The sequence below is a fragment of the Protobothrops mucrosquamatus genome, unplaced genomic scaffold (genome assembly GCF_001527695.2).
Source record: "Protobothrops mucrosquamatus isolate PMUCROS unplaced genomic scaffold, P.Mucros_1.0 scaffold2046, whole genome shotgun sequence".
In the NCBI taxonomy this organism is placed as follows: Eukaryota; Metazoa; Chordata; class Lepidosauria; order Squamata; family Viperidae; genus Protobothrops; species Protobothrops mucrosquamatus.
This window is the reverse complement of record NW_015388153.1, coordinates 48374-62566: the sequence shown is the minus strand read 5'-3', so window position 1 is coordinate 62566 and position 14193 is coordinate 48374. Positions and strand designations below refer to the sequence as shown.

The window sequence follows — 14193 nt, the reverse complement described above, 5'->3', positions numbered from 1 at the left end:
TGGATATCTCCGAGACCGCCTTCTGCCACAGATTACCTCCCATCGACCAGTACGCTCCCACAGAGTGGGTCTCCTCAGGGTGCCGTCAGCCAGACAGTGCCGGCTGGCGACCCCAAGGGGGAGGGCCTTCTCTGTGGGAGCTCCCACCCTGTGGAACAAACTACCCCCAGAGATCAGGGTGATCCCTGATCTTCCTTCCTTCCGCCGCGCCCTTAAGACATGGCTATTTCAGCAAGCGGGACTGGCCTAGGGGAAATTTTTAGCTGGGTTTTAATATAATTTTAAATTAACATAGGCCTAAATTCATTGAACAAACATCTGCCTATCCCAGGTCCTTTGGAAGGATTTGATAGGTGGATAAAAGTGCCAAATCCAGTCTAAATATCTGGCTGACTATGCGACAAGCCAGAATAATAATTGTAATGCACTCTCGTTTGAGTTCCCAGTGCTGATAAACTCATCTCTTTGTGTCAAGGAATATCTAATCTTTCATAGTACAATTACGGTAAGCCATTTAAGATTTTTTCCCCATTTTGATAGTGAATAGCATTGAAAGGATCCAAACTTAATTGACACTTTATAACATGACATTTCATAGAAAATATAATTATTATTATGATGTGTACATACTTAGGAAGTTTCCAAGCTTCTTGGAGTTGTTCTTTGTCACAGCCACATGCTTTAAACAAACCTTCTGTCCAGTCCCCTACAACACGTATGTGAATGCTGAAATAATCTTCTTCAGGGGCCGAAGTCAATGTGAAAGGATGCCATTCCAGTACCGACACTTCAGGACATTTGACAAAAATGTACTGTCCAACTTCCATCTTAAAGCCTTTCTTTTTCATCTGGAGCTCAAAGGTTTGGAAAGGATGTGTGACAACCTGACACAAGAAATAAAATTCTCAGAAGGCCAGAGAAAATGAAAATTTGTCCTAAGTTAACACAAGTTTGATAAAGGAAGTAACAAAAGGTATTCCAATCTTTATTTAGAATAATGATTTGAATGAAAATGTTACTTCCATAATGATTAACTGTTAAATATATTAATGCTGGGAAGACTTCCAAATAAATATATTAAATACTTTGATAATTAATTTGGAAGTTTCTTCCCAGCATTGGGTCTCATTATCTGTAGGTATCACTGATGACAAGGCGACAACAAAATGACTAACATTTTGAGTGGCATGACTCTTACCTTTGTAACAACCACTTTTTGCTGTGAGCGCCAAAACCTCACCAGTCTCTCACAAACATACAGAATCATAGGGCCAACGACCCATTTCCATGTCTGTCAACAGAATGAGTAAAAGGAGAATGAAGAATTGTTCAACTTTTCTTAATGTTCACACATGACACTATTCCGTGAATTCCTCTAACATGGTTCAACTGAAACCATGGTTTTCAAACCACAGCGGCTAAGTACATATCACATGTTCAACTAAAACTCAATCACTTTATAATTTAGCACAAGATGTGAACCCACTCATTCTCTTAAATAGAAAGATGGCTGCTTTGTATGTACCAGAATTTGTGTCAGTTGTGCAATTGGACAGGGCTGGTTGTATAGCCCTCTTGTATAGATAAGTTTGTTGTCTGCAAAAACTTACAGTAATTGGTTAATAGGAAACTGCAACTTTCTCAAATCTCTAATTTCAGAAGTCTATTTCTGCTAAGAGAGATGTTGTCCTTCATCTGAAACTACTCTTGAACATATGAATGAAAAGATGTTTATATCAAATATTTATAATGATGTTCATATAAGTTACGGTCCGATTGAACCTGCAACTGTTTTCTCTAACTTTCCTTTCTTTCAGCAAACTCTAATATTAACATTAAAAATTCAGCAGTCTTTCCAGCTGTGTAGTATTATTTTTTTTAACAAGGAAGCAATAGATCATACCATGGGAGGATTTCCAGCAAACTGTGGTTTAGGACATGAAGATAATTCCCCCCAGACTGTGTAATTTGTGGCACAATTTTCTGGATCATGGTCTTTTAAGCTCTTACTGGTCTGCCCACGAACGATTCTTCTGCAAATAACACCAAGCATTAGTAGAAACAATACATCCACAGCAATTAAAGCATGACCGGAATATTTTCCACTAATTCTGAATTCAACATATTAATGAAATATATATTTATTGATATATATTTCCCATGATAGTCACGCATCATATTTCAGACATTCACACCAAGCCATGGTGTAATCATGGTATGTTAAACACCACACATGTTGTGGTTTATACATCACACTAAATCAGAATGAACAAACATTGTGTCATAGTACAATATGTGAACTAACAGTATGTTCTATTGCTTATTAAGTAATTTTAATTTATATACCTACATTTTAGCTACTTTCTAGTCCACACATTTATTTATTTTTATTTTATTTATTGAATTTATATCCCGCCCTTCTCCTTGCGGACTCAGGGCNCGCGGCGGAAGGAAGGGAGATCAGGGATCACCCTGATCTCTGGGGGCAGCTCATTCCAGAGGGTGGGAGCTCCCACAGTGAAGGCCCTCCCCCTTGGGGTCGCCAGCCGGCACTGTCTGGCCGACGGCACCCTGAGGAGACCCACCCTGTGGGAGCGTACAGGCCGATGGGAGGTAATCTGTGGCAGGAGGCGGTCTCGAAGGTATCCCGGTCCGCTGCCATTACATATGAGCTATGTAATTTAAACAGTTGCATATTTCGAACAACCACCACTGATCCACTTACATATATCTTCAAGTTCAGTGTTAAAAAGCAAAACATTATGAAATGAGCCCATTCATATTAGCTGTTTCAGGAGCTCACATTTGGTTATTTTGAATTATGACTCCATCAGCCCCAGACTGCATGACCAGTTGGGAGTTATAGTCTAAAGTAGGTGCCCCCAACCTTTGGGCACCAGGGACCAGTACTGTGGAGAGAGTTTTTTCTGCAGACCAGAGGGGGGCACGGTTTCATGTGGTACCTGCATCCTGCAGATGGGACTTTGCTTGTTTGTGAGGCCCGATTTCTGGCATGCAGTGGATCGGTGCCGGTCCACAGACTGGGGTTTGGGACCCCCGGTCTAAAGCTATCAGGTTAAAAATGATTCTGTTACAGACTACAGTCATTTATTGTTCTGATAGATCGTCCTAAGATAGCCCCTTTGATACCGTTTCTAGGCAGTTCTTGAATGTGATATCTGAATAAGTGCAGAAACTTACCCGAATCCATGGATGACAAGACCAGCAAAAAAAATAACAAAGAGATGGTGAGTAAACCAGAATACTTCAAAATATGATCTGCGAATGGTTTTGGTGGATGATGTGATAATTAGTATTAGACACAGTGTAATGATAACGCCACTGAGGCCAGCCAAGGTTGTAAATGCCACATAGAGGCCACCGACAGGGTTCTGGAAAGGAAAAAGCAGGTTGATATAAACACATCAAACACATCCATTCTGACAGAGTTGCATAACTTCTCTTGCTTCAAAGCCGAGGAACAATATCCCCAAGAAAAAGCATTCTGTTAGGGGTAGTGATGATTATAGGAAAAATAAAATCTATCTGTATGCATGCGTGAGAAACAATAATTCTCTGGTTTTTCTCCCATCTCCTTACCGAAAGTTTTTTTCTGGCAAAATTCAGATAAGTTTCGCCTGAGTGATCACCTAGATCAGACAGTACAGCCTTAATGCTTCCGTTTTCTTCAGTGCGTGCATCCACCAATCTTTCAACATTAAATAAATGTGCAATTGTATGGATTGCTGGCAAAAAATAGAAAATAAATAAAAAAACGGGATAGAAAAATATATTAACACATTAAAGAGATAAATCACTTTTCAAATGCTTTGTTTTTTCATATGGAAAGGTGCCTTTTTTGCTAACTATTTTGAAAACTGAAACATCCTATAAAACATAAAAACAAATCTATAAGACACATACTTTACAGATACAGCTCATTTTGTTTCTACTCTTACAATAAGTTGTATACGTAGTTATTTTAATTGCATTATTTTTCTCCTGTTGTAATGAGGTGGCTTTTTAAAAAATTAAACTGTGAATGGTTTTGTGCAAAATTTGAAAAAGTAGATTAAAAGTTTGGAAATAAATATAAAATAGCACAAGAACTTTGACAACAAGGCAAAATAAGTGCATTTAATGATGAAGGAATTTGACAAGACATGAAAAAGATATCTTGCTAGAACATGATCACAATAATGAAAAACTTCTAAAGCCCCAATAAATTTGTATCAAGATTAATTATGTTCCTCTTCTTTCTACTTTCTTTTAAACCAAAAAGTTCACAAAGGTATTTATTTTTAATATTTTGTATAGGAATTGATGACCTGAGGCATCTAAAATTAAATATAATTATACAGAATAAACTTCTCTTTCATTCATCCTCTACAGGTTTGGTAGTTGCTCAGCATTATAATCTGGGTTTATATACTGTACTAAATCATGGCTTACTTAATCATAATTTGTTGACTATGATTGGATTTGTACAGCAGAGAAAGTTAAAAACAGTGGCAGGATTCAGCCGGTTCGCACCACTTCGGCAGAACTGGTAGCTAATTTTTTGTTGCCCAGGCCCAGAACGGACTTCCAGAACCAGCATCCACATAGAAAACTGGTTGTTCACATATTTGAATCCCACCACTGGTTAAAAACCATGGTTTATAAAACACAGTGGCTACATTCATTCCATATTCAACTGTATTATGGTTTAACAAATGGTCTAGCACTGATGATGTTACATACTGTGGTAATGAAACATCTTCAAGAAAACAACTAAGCTCAGAGAGCACCAAGGACCCCACAACCCAATCCTGAGCTACAAATATTCTCTTCTTTCAGTTTAATAAATGTTTTGTCTTCTTTACTTCTCATGCCTTTCCAGAAACTTGTTCTTTCAGTATGAGTTTTGTTCAATAAATTGATGAGACTTTGAATAAAATAGAACTTTGGAACACCCACCAGTATGTAGTGCAATCATCCAGGCCACCAGTTTGTGAAATGTGAGATTTCTGTCCAACTGTCTTCTGACACGCACTGAGCAACACTAGATTCAGAAGAAAAAGTGAAATACGACAATACAATCTGTCTCTCTTGGTTCTCTCTTCTGAGTTTGAAGTGCTAGCTACCCATTCTTGACTGCTACTGAACAATGCCTCATAATGTTTGCTGATTCCACTGCCAGTCACTATCTGCCTCCACTGAATCTGTTTCAGGCCTGATCAAATGAGGAGCCCTTGGCTGTGAAAGTGCCTTCGGTTATAAGTAACATGACTGTTTTTCTTTTCTAGCTTTAAATTATCGTCATTTCCATATTTCCTTTTTATTCATCTGGGTGGACAATGGAAGTGCTAAAACAATGCATGTTACAATTATGGAGTAGTTAAGGAGCAATAAATTGAAGTTCAATCTGGACAAAATGTATGTGCTGTTAGTCGATGTTTTATACATCTGGGTATATTGTTTTCAATTCGTTCTGGAAAAGTTGTATTCCCTCTGAATCCATTATATTTATTAGGGACACAAGGGATCCTATAGCAAAAAGTGATTTCTTGCAGCTTACACTAGTGAACGGGTGTCAAACGGGTATCACGTGACGTATTATGATGTGTTTTTTGCCTTTGCGGAGCCGGGTGGCCGTGGCCTGTGTGTGACGCATCCGGCCCGCGGGCTGCCAGTTTGACACCCCTGCACTACTGTGTCAGCTATGACCTTTACTGTAGCTCTGATATAGCAGTTCATACCCTGGTAACTTCATATTTAGACATGTTTACAATGTGTTTTATATGAAGCAGCCTTGAAATTCAGTAAGCACAGAATACTGCATCAAGAGTATTATAAAGATATTCTACCAATTTTATTCAACGTTCTTACTTCATTTCTAGTCATAGGTAAGATGCTAGTAATAACTGACCAGGATTTTCATCATTCGGGACCACAGTATCAAAAGAATACCTTTCTTTTTTAAAAAAATAACTATCATATTTTAAGACTGAAAGGTAAAGACTAACAAGAACTAATAATAAGAAAAAGAGTAAAGAAACAGAGAGAGAGAGACAACAGAAATGTAACAAAATAAAAAATAATCAGAAATATAAAAAAGAGAATGACTTCTGACTTCTTTTACAACAGATATAAATGAAACTTACATCAATCCCAGCCAATACCATCAACTTTACTAATCATTCTTCCATTGTAGGTATTATTGAGTCTTTCCACCATTGGGCATATAAAAGACTCACCACCATTATTATACATAACAACAGAGTAAAACATACTCTTTTCAATTGTTTGTCCATCAATCCAACAGAAATGTCTTTAGTCTTGATTGTATGTTGATCTTCATTAATCTCCTCTCCAGGCTCATTCTGTTGCCAATCTAAAAAAATCTGCCAAAGGCTGAACAGCCTTTCTTCTAACAATGTCCTGGAATTTCTGGAATGGCTCTAAATCTCAAATAAATTCTTTTTCTCCAAGCTCCAGCAGAGCTTAATTATCCATTCCTCTTTCAAACTCTGTATCCCCAGTTTCCTATTTATTCTCTAAGACAGGGGTCCCCAACCTGTGGGCTATGGCCCATTACCAGCCTCTTGGCCTCTTGGCCACCGGGCCATGTGAATGGCTGGCCAGTGCGCACACTCCCCCTGCTAGCATTGCCCTGAGTGTCGCATGGGCGCTAGCCTCACCCCCAGCATCACGCACACACCTGTGCCGCCCCCATTTGCGTCGCGTGTGTTCACGCAGCCCCATGCCTTCCCCTTCCTTTCCTTCTGGGCCGCCATCCTAGAAAGGTTGGGGACCTCTGCTCTAAGATGTCCATTCTGTCGTTAGTTTATTTCTCCAGAGATTTGTTTTGTAACTTCAGCATTTGTTTTACAAAATTATCCATCTTATCCAGTTTTTTCAATATTTTTTTCAAAAGATTTAAAGATGGCATCCAATTTGAAATTCGCTGAGACAGTGTAGATCCTAATTTGTGAAACATTAATTTAATTACATTAGAAGATTGGCATATCTTGTTTCTCTTTACCTTCCTTCTACAACAGCTACCCCTTAGAAGCTATTCTGGCATTCAATTGAGCTCTTTGTATGTTTTTGGTTTGGGATAATTTTAAATTAGGACCAGTTTGTGCTTTCTGCTTATCCCTAGTTTGCTTTTTGTGCCTCTTTGCAGCATTCCCTGACCTGGGCATTCTTCAGATATATTGACTTCAATTTCCAGAATTCACCAGACAGTGTTATCCTTCTGAGAATTTTGAAAATTGAGGTCCACACTTCTACAGATGCCCAGTTTGGAGAATACTGATTTTCCCTTGCAATCAATGAGATATGAGGAAATAATACTTTTAAAAATTGGAAAAACAAATCAGAAATAGCTTTTTAAGTCTGATCATACCGCTCGTATTTAAGACTGGAAGTAGTCATGAATTGTTCAGAAAATCATGATTAAAAGAAACCATAGCTTAGTATGCATGAATAAACCCATTTATGATTTAGCTTTATATCTAACCAGGTCACAATAGTTGATTTACCACATTGATTAAGAAAACCCTGGTTTAATATGTTGTCTGACCCGATCAGTAACTGGGTCCTTTTCAATCAATGACTCTGCTCTGAATAGCCTCATGTTTTAACTGTGCAAAGAAGTCAGAACATCATCTTCAGAGAAACTTCATTCACTATCACAATATTTGCAGGTAATCTACAAAATTAAAAGAATAGAAGACAACCCTCGTTTGCTTAGGATGAATATTTTTTTTCATTAATAATAGCAAATACTTACTGCGCTTGAACCTCTGAGAAAGGAAAGCAGATTTCTACAGACAGGAAGCAGAATTAACAGGCAGTTGAAATTCAGACATGCTGCAGGTGCCCGGGCCAATGCCAAATAAGGCTAAATATCAGACAATGGGATCACAATTAATCAAGCAATATCATTTAGGGATACATTGAAACAGAACTAAAAGCCCTAATGGACTGGGTTCCCTGCACAAAAGGGAGAATGAACATTAAAATTGTATAGGGCAGTGATGGCGAACCTTTTAGAGACCTAGTGCCCAAACTGCAACCCAAACCCCACTTATGCATCGTTGAGTGCCGGGTGGGCGTGACCCATTGGGTGGGCGTGGCCCATTGGGTGGGCGTGGCTATGGTGGTAACGGCAGACTGGCCGGGACTAAAAGTTCAATCAATCAATTCCAACTTTGCAAGATCTTTTTTTTCCCACGAGAAGTTGAAATTGACTGATTGAACCTTTTTTTTTTTTTTGCACACAGTGACGGAGGCCTAAAGCGAAAAGGTTTTATAAAACCCAGCTGAAGGCCTAGGACTGGGGTGACAGCGCGCGTGCCCACAGAGAGGGCTCTGAGTGCCGCCTCTGGCACCCGTGCCATAGGTTCGCCACCACTGGTATAGGGACTGTGGGTGTTATTGAGCTATTCTCAGCAGATCTGGCCAATGCAATTAACAGAAAGGGATGCTGGGAATTGTATTTTAGCAACATCTGAAAAGTCATGGGCTTCTGGGGTGCCATTTACAAAAAAATATTGCAATACTGTATATATGAATGTGAGGAAAAATAGGATTACGTCTGAATCAAACACCAATTGCAAATTAATGTACACCAAGAAACCTTGTATTGTTGGCATAACATACTAACTGATACTAACTGAAGGTCACAGTATGATTCTAAGAGACAGAGTGACATGTAAATTCAAAGCTTCTATGGAGGCAAGAGCTTGTTTTGTGATCCTATGGATGACCATCTCACCAGAAGAAAGGTTATCAGCAGATGGAGCAAAAGGGAAAAGATCACCGTAACATTGCTTAAACACAATTAGGGAAGAAAAGTATTTTAAGAGGAACATGGGGAGTTTCTCCTGAGACTCTAACTACTATTGCATACTGCCCCTGTGACTGTTCATTGGTTTTGTTGTTTTCTGTGGCACTCTCTTGACAGTTACATCTGATTTGTGGCTTCCACCCTTCTTATCCAGTAACTTTCTCTTCCCTCCACTCTTAAAAATATTTCTGCTCATTTCAAAAATTATTGACTTGTGGTAATTTTTGGAATTAGTTTCCCTTCAGAACTTTGAGACCCTTTCATTTGCTGTCAGACTGAAAAAAGGGAGAAATAACTAAATGTTTTTTTCTGCAGCAGGGACGTCCAACCTGGCTAGGAAATTCTGGGAGTTGAAGTCTACAAGTCTTAAAGTTGCCAAAGTTGGATACCTGGCTATACAGCCTGCATTGCTCTATATCTACACCAGTGGTTCTCAACCTTTTTAATGCCGCGACCCCAACCGGTCGTAAGTCGAGGACTAAACCGGTCGTAAGTCAAGGACTACCCAACCGGTCGTAAGTCGAGGACTTTCCCTGCCCGGGAGTGCCGCGCATGCGTGGTTCCGCCCCCTGCGCCGGCCGAGGCGTAGCTGGCAAGCGGCAGAGACGGAGCAGGCCGACCATCAGCTGGCCCAGCTCAAGGGAGGTAAGGCACCCGCCGGAAAAGGGGAAAAAAATGGCGGACAGCCTTGCTTGGCGACCCCCGTGAAATGGTCGATCGACCCCAAATGGGGTCACGACCCATAGGTTGAGAACCGCTGATCTACACAGGCGGACAATACTAAACCAGAGGAATTTGTAATGTACTGTTGTTACTATTTCCCTTTGTGTCTTGCTCAAACTCTGCTTCCTATTCCTGCATAAAGCAAGAAGTATCAGGTTCTTGATGGGGCAATACTGTTAAGCAACACTTAAGAATATTTCCTGGAAGACCACCCTCTTCTTGTGGTAGTGGCCGGTGCCAGGTTCATGCCACCAGAGCTGGGTGTGTGTGTGGAGGAAGGAAGGAGAAACAAATGAGTCCTGATGCACCATGCATTGTTTCTTCTACTTTGTAATAGATGTAACAGAGAATAATGAAGCAGAACTTCCAGTAACTTCATTTTGGGGTGGTGGTGGTGGTGGTGGTTTAGGATTATTATCCTACAATGATTATATTTAAACAAGGAGGAGTGCTATATTTGGTTTGCTTGACAATTGATTCAGATATGAAGTGGAAGGACAAAAAAAAGGGGAAATGGGTTGAACAGAGACTTCTAAGATTGCTTAACAGACAACTGCATTTTATAACAGTCAAGCTGAAACAAAGTTGCAACATTTCAGAGAAAAAGAGATTGCCTTTTTATTACAGAGAAAGATGGCTGGGAGATAATACTCTATATATTGTATCTAGATTTTCTCTCTCAGCATAATATCATACTGTATTATTTCTTCTTGATGTATTTTCAGCAAAAAAACCCCTCAGATATTGGTCTATTAAAATTAACAGTAGAAGAAGTGATAATCAGAATCTCTGGGGAAAAGTTAAATCTAACTTTCAGTGCTTCTGATCAGGATCATTGGGTGGGGCTGGGTTTAACTTTGCTCTCTCCAGTAGTTTGTCTCCTGCTAAAAGAAGCAATGAAAATGTATTTTGTCTATGCCAGCATTAATGGGAAGGGAGTTTTAACCTCAAGTCTTTTCCCAAAGCAAAGAGAAGCATTGAAGGTTTAACTGGACCTTTGCAAGCTGCACAGAAAATGGCTGCAATCACAGGTGGGTTCTCAATCAATCCAATTGTCATATGGACAACAGAAAGAAAGGAGACTTACTGTCAAATTTGGGGGGGGGGGAAATGAGACATTGCTGGTAACCTACAAATTATGAGAGAGTAGACCAGTGTTTCTCAACCTTAGTAACTTTAAGATATGTGAATTTGAAGTCCCAGAATTCCCCAGCGTTTTAGCAACTAAGATTTGTGCTTGAAGCTGCCTGAGAAAGTCTGGGATTTCCAGATGACACATCTTGAAGTTGGTAACCACTGAAGTTGATTGACTATGAACAGAGAGCAGACATTGTTAGGAATGAATACAGCCAAAGGAACTTAAATCTCATCAATACAGAATAAACTGAGACAACCATTTATCACAGAGGAGAGAACCAGAAGACTAAGCCTGAAGCACTATTACATGTAGATTCAGGGAGAACTCAAATAAACTTCCTGGAGCTGTCTTTATCTGCATCTTAAAATTCATAGATTCAATTGGGAACCTATAGACTTTAGTGGAAATAATGCATGGCTATTTTGGTTAACTATCTGGGAGTTCCCTGAGAGGCTGCTGGCATTAATGACCTAGTGCCATACAGACTTTAGACATAACACCACTAAAGAAAAGCTGAGGAGGGAGACTTGCATTCAATGTGGTCATTTGCCTGCCTTCTCTTGTGGATTTGCAGAAGCTGTCACTACTGTTTTTCAGAGCTGATCACCTTGAAAAGTTAGAACTGGCCATATAAGTCAGAGATGCACATTTTGAGCTGCAATTAGCAGTAATATCCAATAAACATTAGAACAGTGATGAAGTTCACTGAAACATGGGAAAAACAGCATGTGGTATAGGACTTACCCCAAGAAGTTCTCTTGTATAGTAGAAAGTCGGCCCTCGAGCATATACTAAGTAATACCACCAAAAGAGGAAAACATTTAAACCCAGCCATACTAGCTGAAAGAAGAAAAACATGGCCTAAAATTATTTTCAGAACTTTTATTATAATTGCAAGATCTAGTGATCAGAATAGGTTCTGGAAACTCTAGTCCAGATTTTGGTAAAAGCAGCAAAGTCAAAAGATTATGCACCCCAATTTGAACTAATTCTACTTTTAACAGTTCCATTTAACAGTGAGTCCAAATAGGTTCAGACAATTATATTGCATTATATTCCATGCAGGCTGGGCTTCTTTCCCCAAGTGCAAAGTGTGCACTTTTCAATAGTATCTTAATATTATGATGGTCTTTAGGTAAATGATGACACTTAGAACTGCACTGCTGTTTTTAAATTTCAAATCACATCCTCAACCTAACTGAGAGCAATAAAAGAGCACTGACTACCGATAGTACCGTACTGCTGCTGCTGTTGCTTAACATTCTGGCCCTTTTTCCATGTCATTAGCAGAGGCAAGATGGTGACTATTCCCTGATTTTCCCAAAGACTGATCCCAGCAATGTTAAATGCAGATGAGGTTTCTCAAAATTAAGTGGAACATCTTAAAATCTTATCCTTAGTGGTGGAGGTTTTTTTTTTTAAAACAATGATTGTCAGTGTCATTAACTCTGTGTGCTTGCTGATCAAGCACTTTAATTATATTTTAGTATGCTTCAAAAGTTGCACAGAAAGCTAGTCCACATTTTGGAATCTACCTGGAAATCTGAGCTTCTTTTGTTATATATGACTACTTTAGTAACATAAGTAATTACTTAGTTCTAAAGGAAATATCTACAATAATACATAATTAGAAATTCTAGGAATTGGGTAAAACTTTAGTAAGCCATGTTCTCATGGTCCAGCCTAGTTTTACACTAATCCTAAAGCCTAGTTTTACACTAATCCTAAAGAACTTTGGTCGTATCATACTGGTATCCAAAAAAAGTATTGAAAGCTTTTTCAATGGAGGAAAAAAAGACACAATTAAAGGCATACATAAAATGATATAAACCAAAAAATTAAAGCAATAAGAAATATTATAATCCAAGAAATATATATATTTTAAATGGACAGACCGTCTACTCACATAACAATTTATAATAACTTATAAAAAGCCCTGAAATTGCTACCACCCTTTAACTAAACTTGTGTTTTTAAAAAATCATATTTATTTCCTATTTTTTTCAGCAGGACAGTTCATATTTCATTAAGAGTTCTCTATAATTAATTGTTTTTAAAGCTATAACACACTTCTTGCTTAAAATACTGCATATTTACAATGCATTCAAAACAGGAAGACATTTTTGTTTAGATTTTCGCACCTCTTGAACTGAACATGCTTTTATGAAATTAAATGGGTTTTAGCTCTGAGAAAACTAGTCTTAAAATGCACAATGAATGTACTTACAATGACAAATATGGAGAGTCCCTCATTCTCTACCCAGTTGCCCATGATGACGATGAGAACTGTTGTGAGTCTGAGCTGCGTTTGATTATCATATAGTATGTGCTTTTTTCCCCTTCAGAAAAGGAAGTGCAGACTAAGGCTTGCAACAATCTGTTTCCTTATTTCATCTTGCATGCATTAGATAAACGTCCATGTGTTCAGAATAATGTCCATCTTTTTCTCCTTAAAAATTCATACTTAAAACTCAAATCTCATAGAGAATGCAATTATTGCAGATGCTGTCTTCTACATGTCTTTAGAGCAAAGCATACTTGCTCTAGCAATGTTGTAACACCCATGGCAGGGTTGTGATATCAGACTATCTATAAGATTGTTTTCATTTATATATAGTTGTTCAAAACAATGTATTATTCTTTCTAGCATTAGAAAATATCTATTTCATTCACCTAGGTTTTTGAAGAATGCACTCCTATTGGTGATCTGGCATTCTTGTTTGAAATCTGAGTGTTACGTTAGTTCTTTTCAATCAGTTTTGGTCACTTTATTTTGCCCTTTGATTGAATGGGTGTTGGCATGATTATGATCAGGAAATAGATCTCAGCAGTGAGTTAGATAGCCTGATTACAGTGTCAATACAGTGAGTGGTTGCTGTAAAGAGAAGGCAAGTTCCATCTAACAAATCATTGGAAAGGGAACTGAAAATTAAAATGTGGATACATTAATCCCCTTTTATAAACCTCTGGAATTACCAGATTTGAGTGCTGTCTACAGTTCTGGTTACTGTACATCAAAATAAAATAAAAAAATATTATAAAATTGGGAGGGAGGAGTATAAAAAGTATCAGTCAGAATAAGATTTTAGTTTAGAACAATGTTTCTCAACCTTAGCTACTTACAGATGGGTGGTCTTCAACTCCCAGAATTCACCAGCATGCTAAAGTTAAAGTTGCTAAGGTTGAGAAACTTTGGTTTAAAGGAAAGTAAGATGAGAGATGAAATCATACATGGAGTAAAAATGTAAACAGAGAGTTCTATTCATTAGATATCTATTGAGTAAATATAATCTTTACATAGATTTTTTTTCCCTCTATTCAGTCATGTCCAATTCTTGGAGACTGCCTGTATAAGTTTCTGCAGTTTTCTTAGCAGTGTTTTGCAGCAGTAGTTCACTATTACTCCTTCCTAGGAGTGGGAGAAAGTGATTAGCCCAAAGTCACCCAGCTGGCTTTGTGCCTAAGGCAGGACTAGAACTCACAGTCTCCCATT

At 38.4% G+C, this 14193-nt stretch overlaps 1 protein-coding gene across 1 annotated transcript in view; it reads right to left on the bottom strand.

Moving 5' to 3' along the window:
- LOC107294658 (cytochrome b-245 heavy chain) overlaps nucleotides 1-12972 on the bottom strand; it is a 22597-nt gene extending 9625 nt beyond the window's left edge. The window contains exons 1-9 of the mRNA XM_015823910.1: nucleotides 12928-12972; nucleotides 11445-11540; nucleotides 7781-7891; nucleotides 4960-5044; nucleotides 3601-3746; nucleotides 3202-3392; nucleotides 1904-2033; nucleotides 1199-1291; nucleotides 631-884 (exon numbers count right to left, since the gene is read on the bottom strand). Of these exons, the coding sequence (XP_015679396.1) occupies nucleotides 631-884; nucleotides 1199-1291; nucleotides 1904-2033; nucleotides 3202-3392; nucleotides 3601-3746; nucleotides 4960-5044; nucleotides 7781-7891; nucleotides 11445-11540; nucleotides 12928-12972 (1151 nt within the window). The remainder of the gene's footprint in view (nucleotides 1-630; nucleotides 885-1198; nucleotides 1292-1903; nucleotides 2034-3201; nucleotides 3393-3600; nucleotides 3747-4959; nucleotides 5045-7780; nucleotides 7892-11444; nucleotides 11541-12927) is intronic.
- Between the last annotated feature and the right edge of the window lie 1221 nt (nucleotides 12973-14193).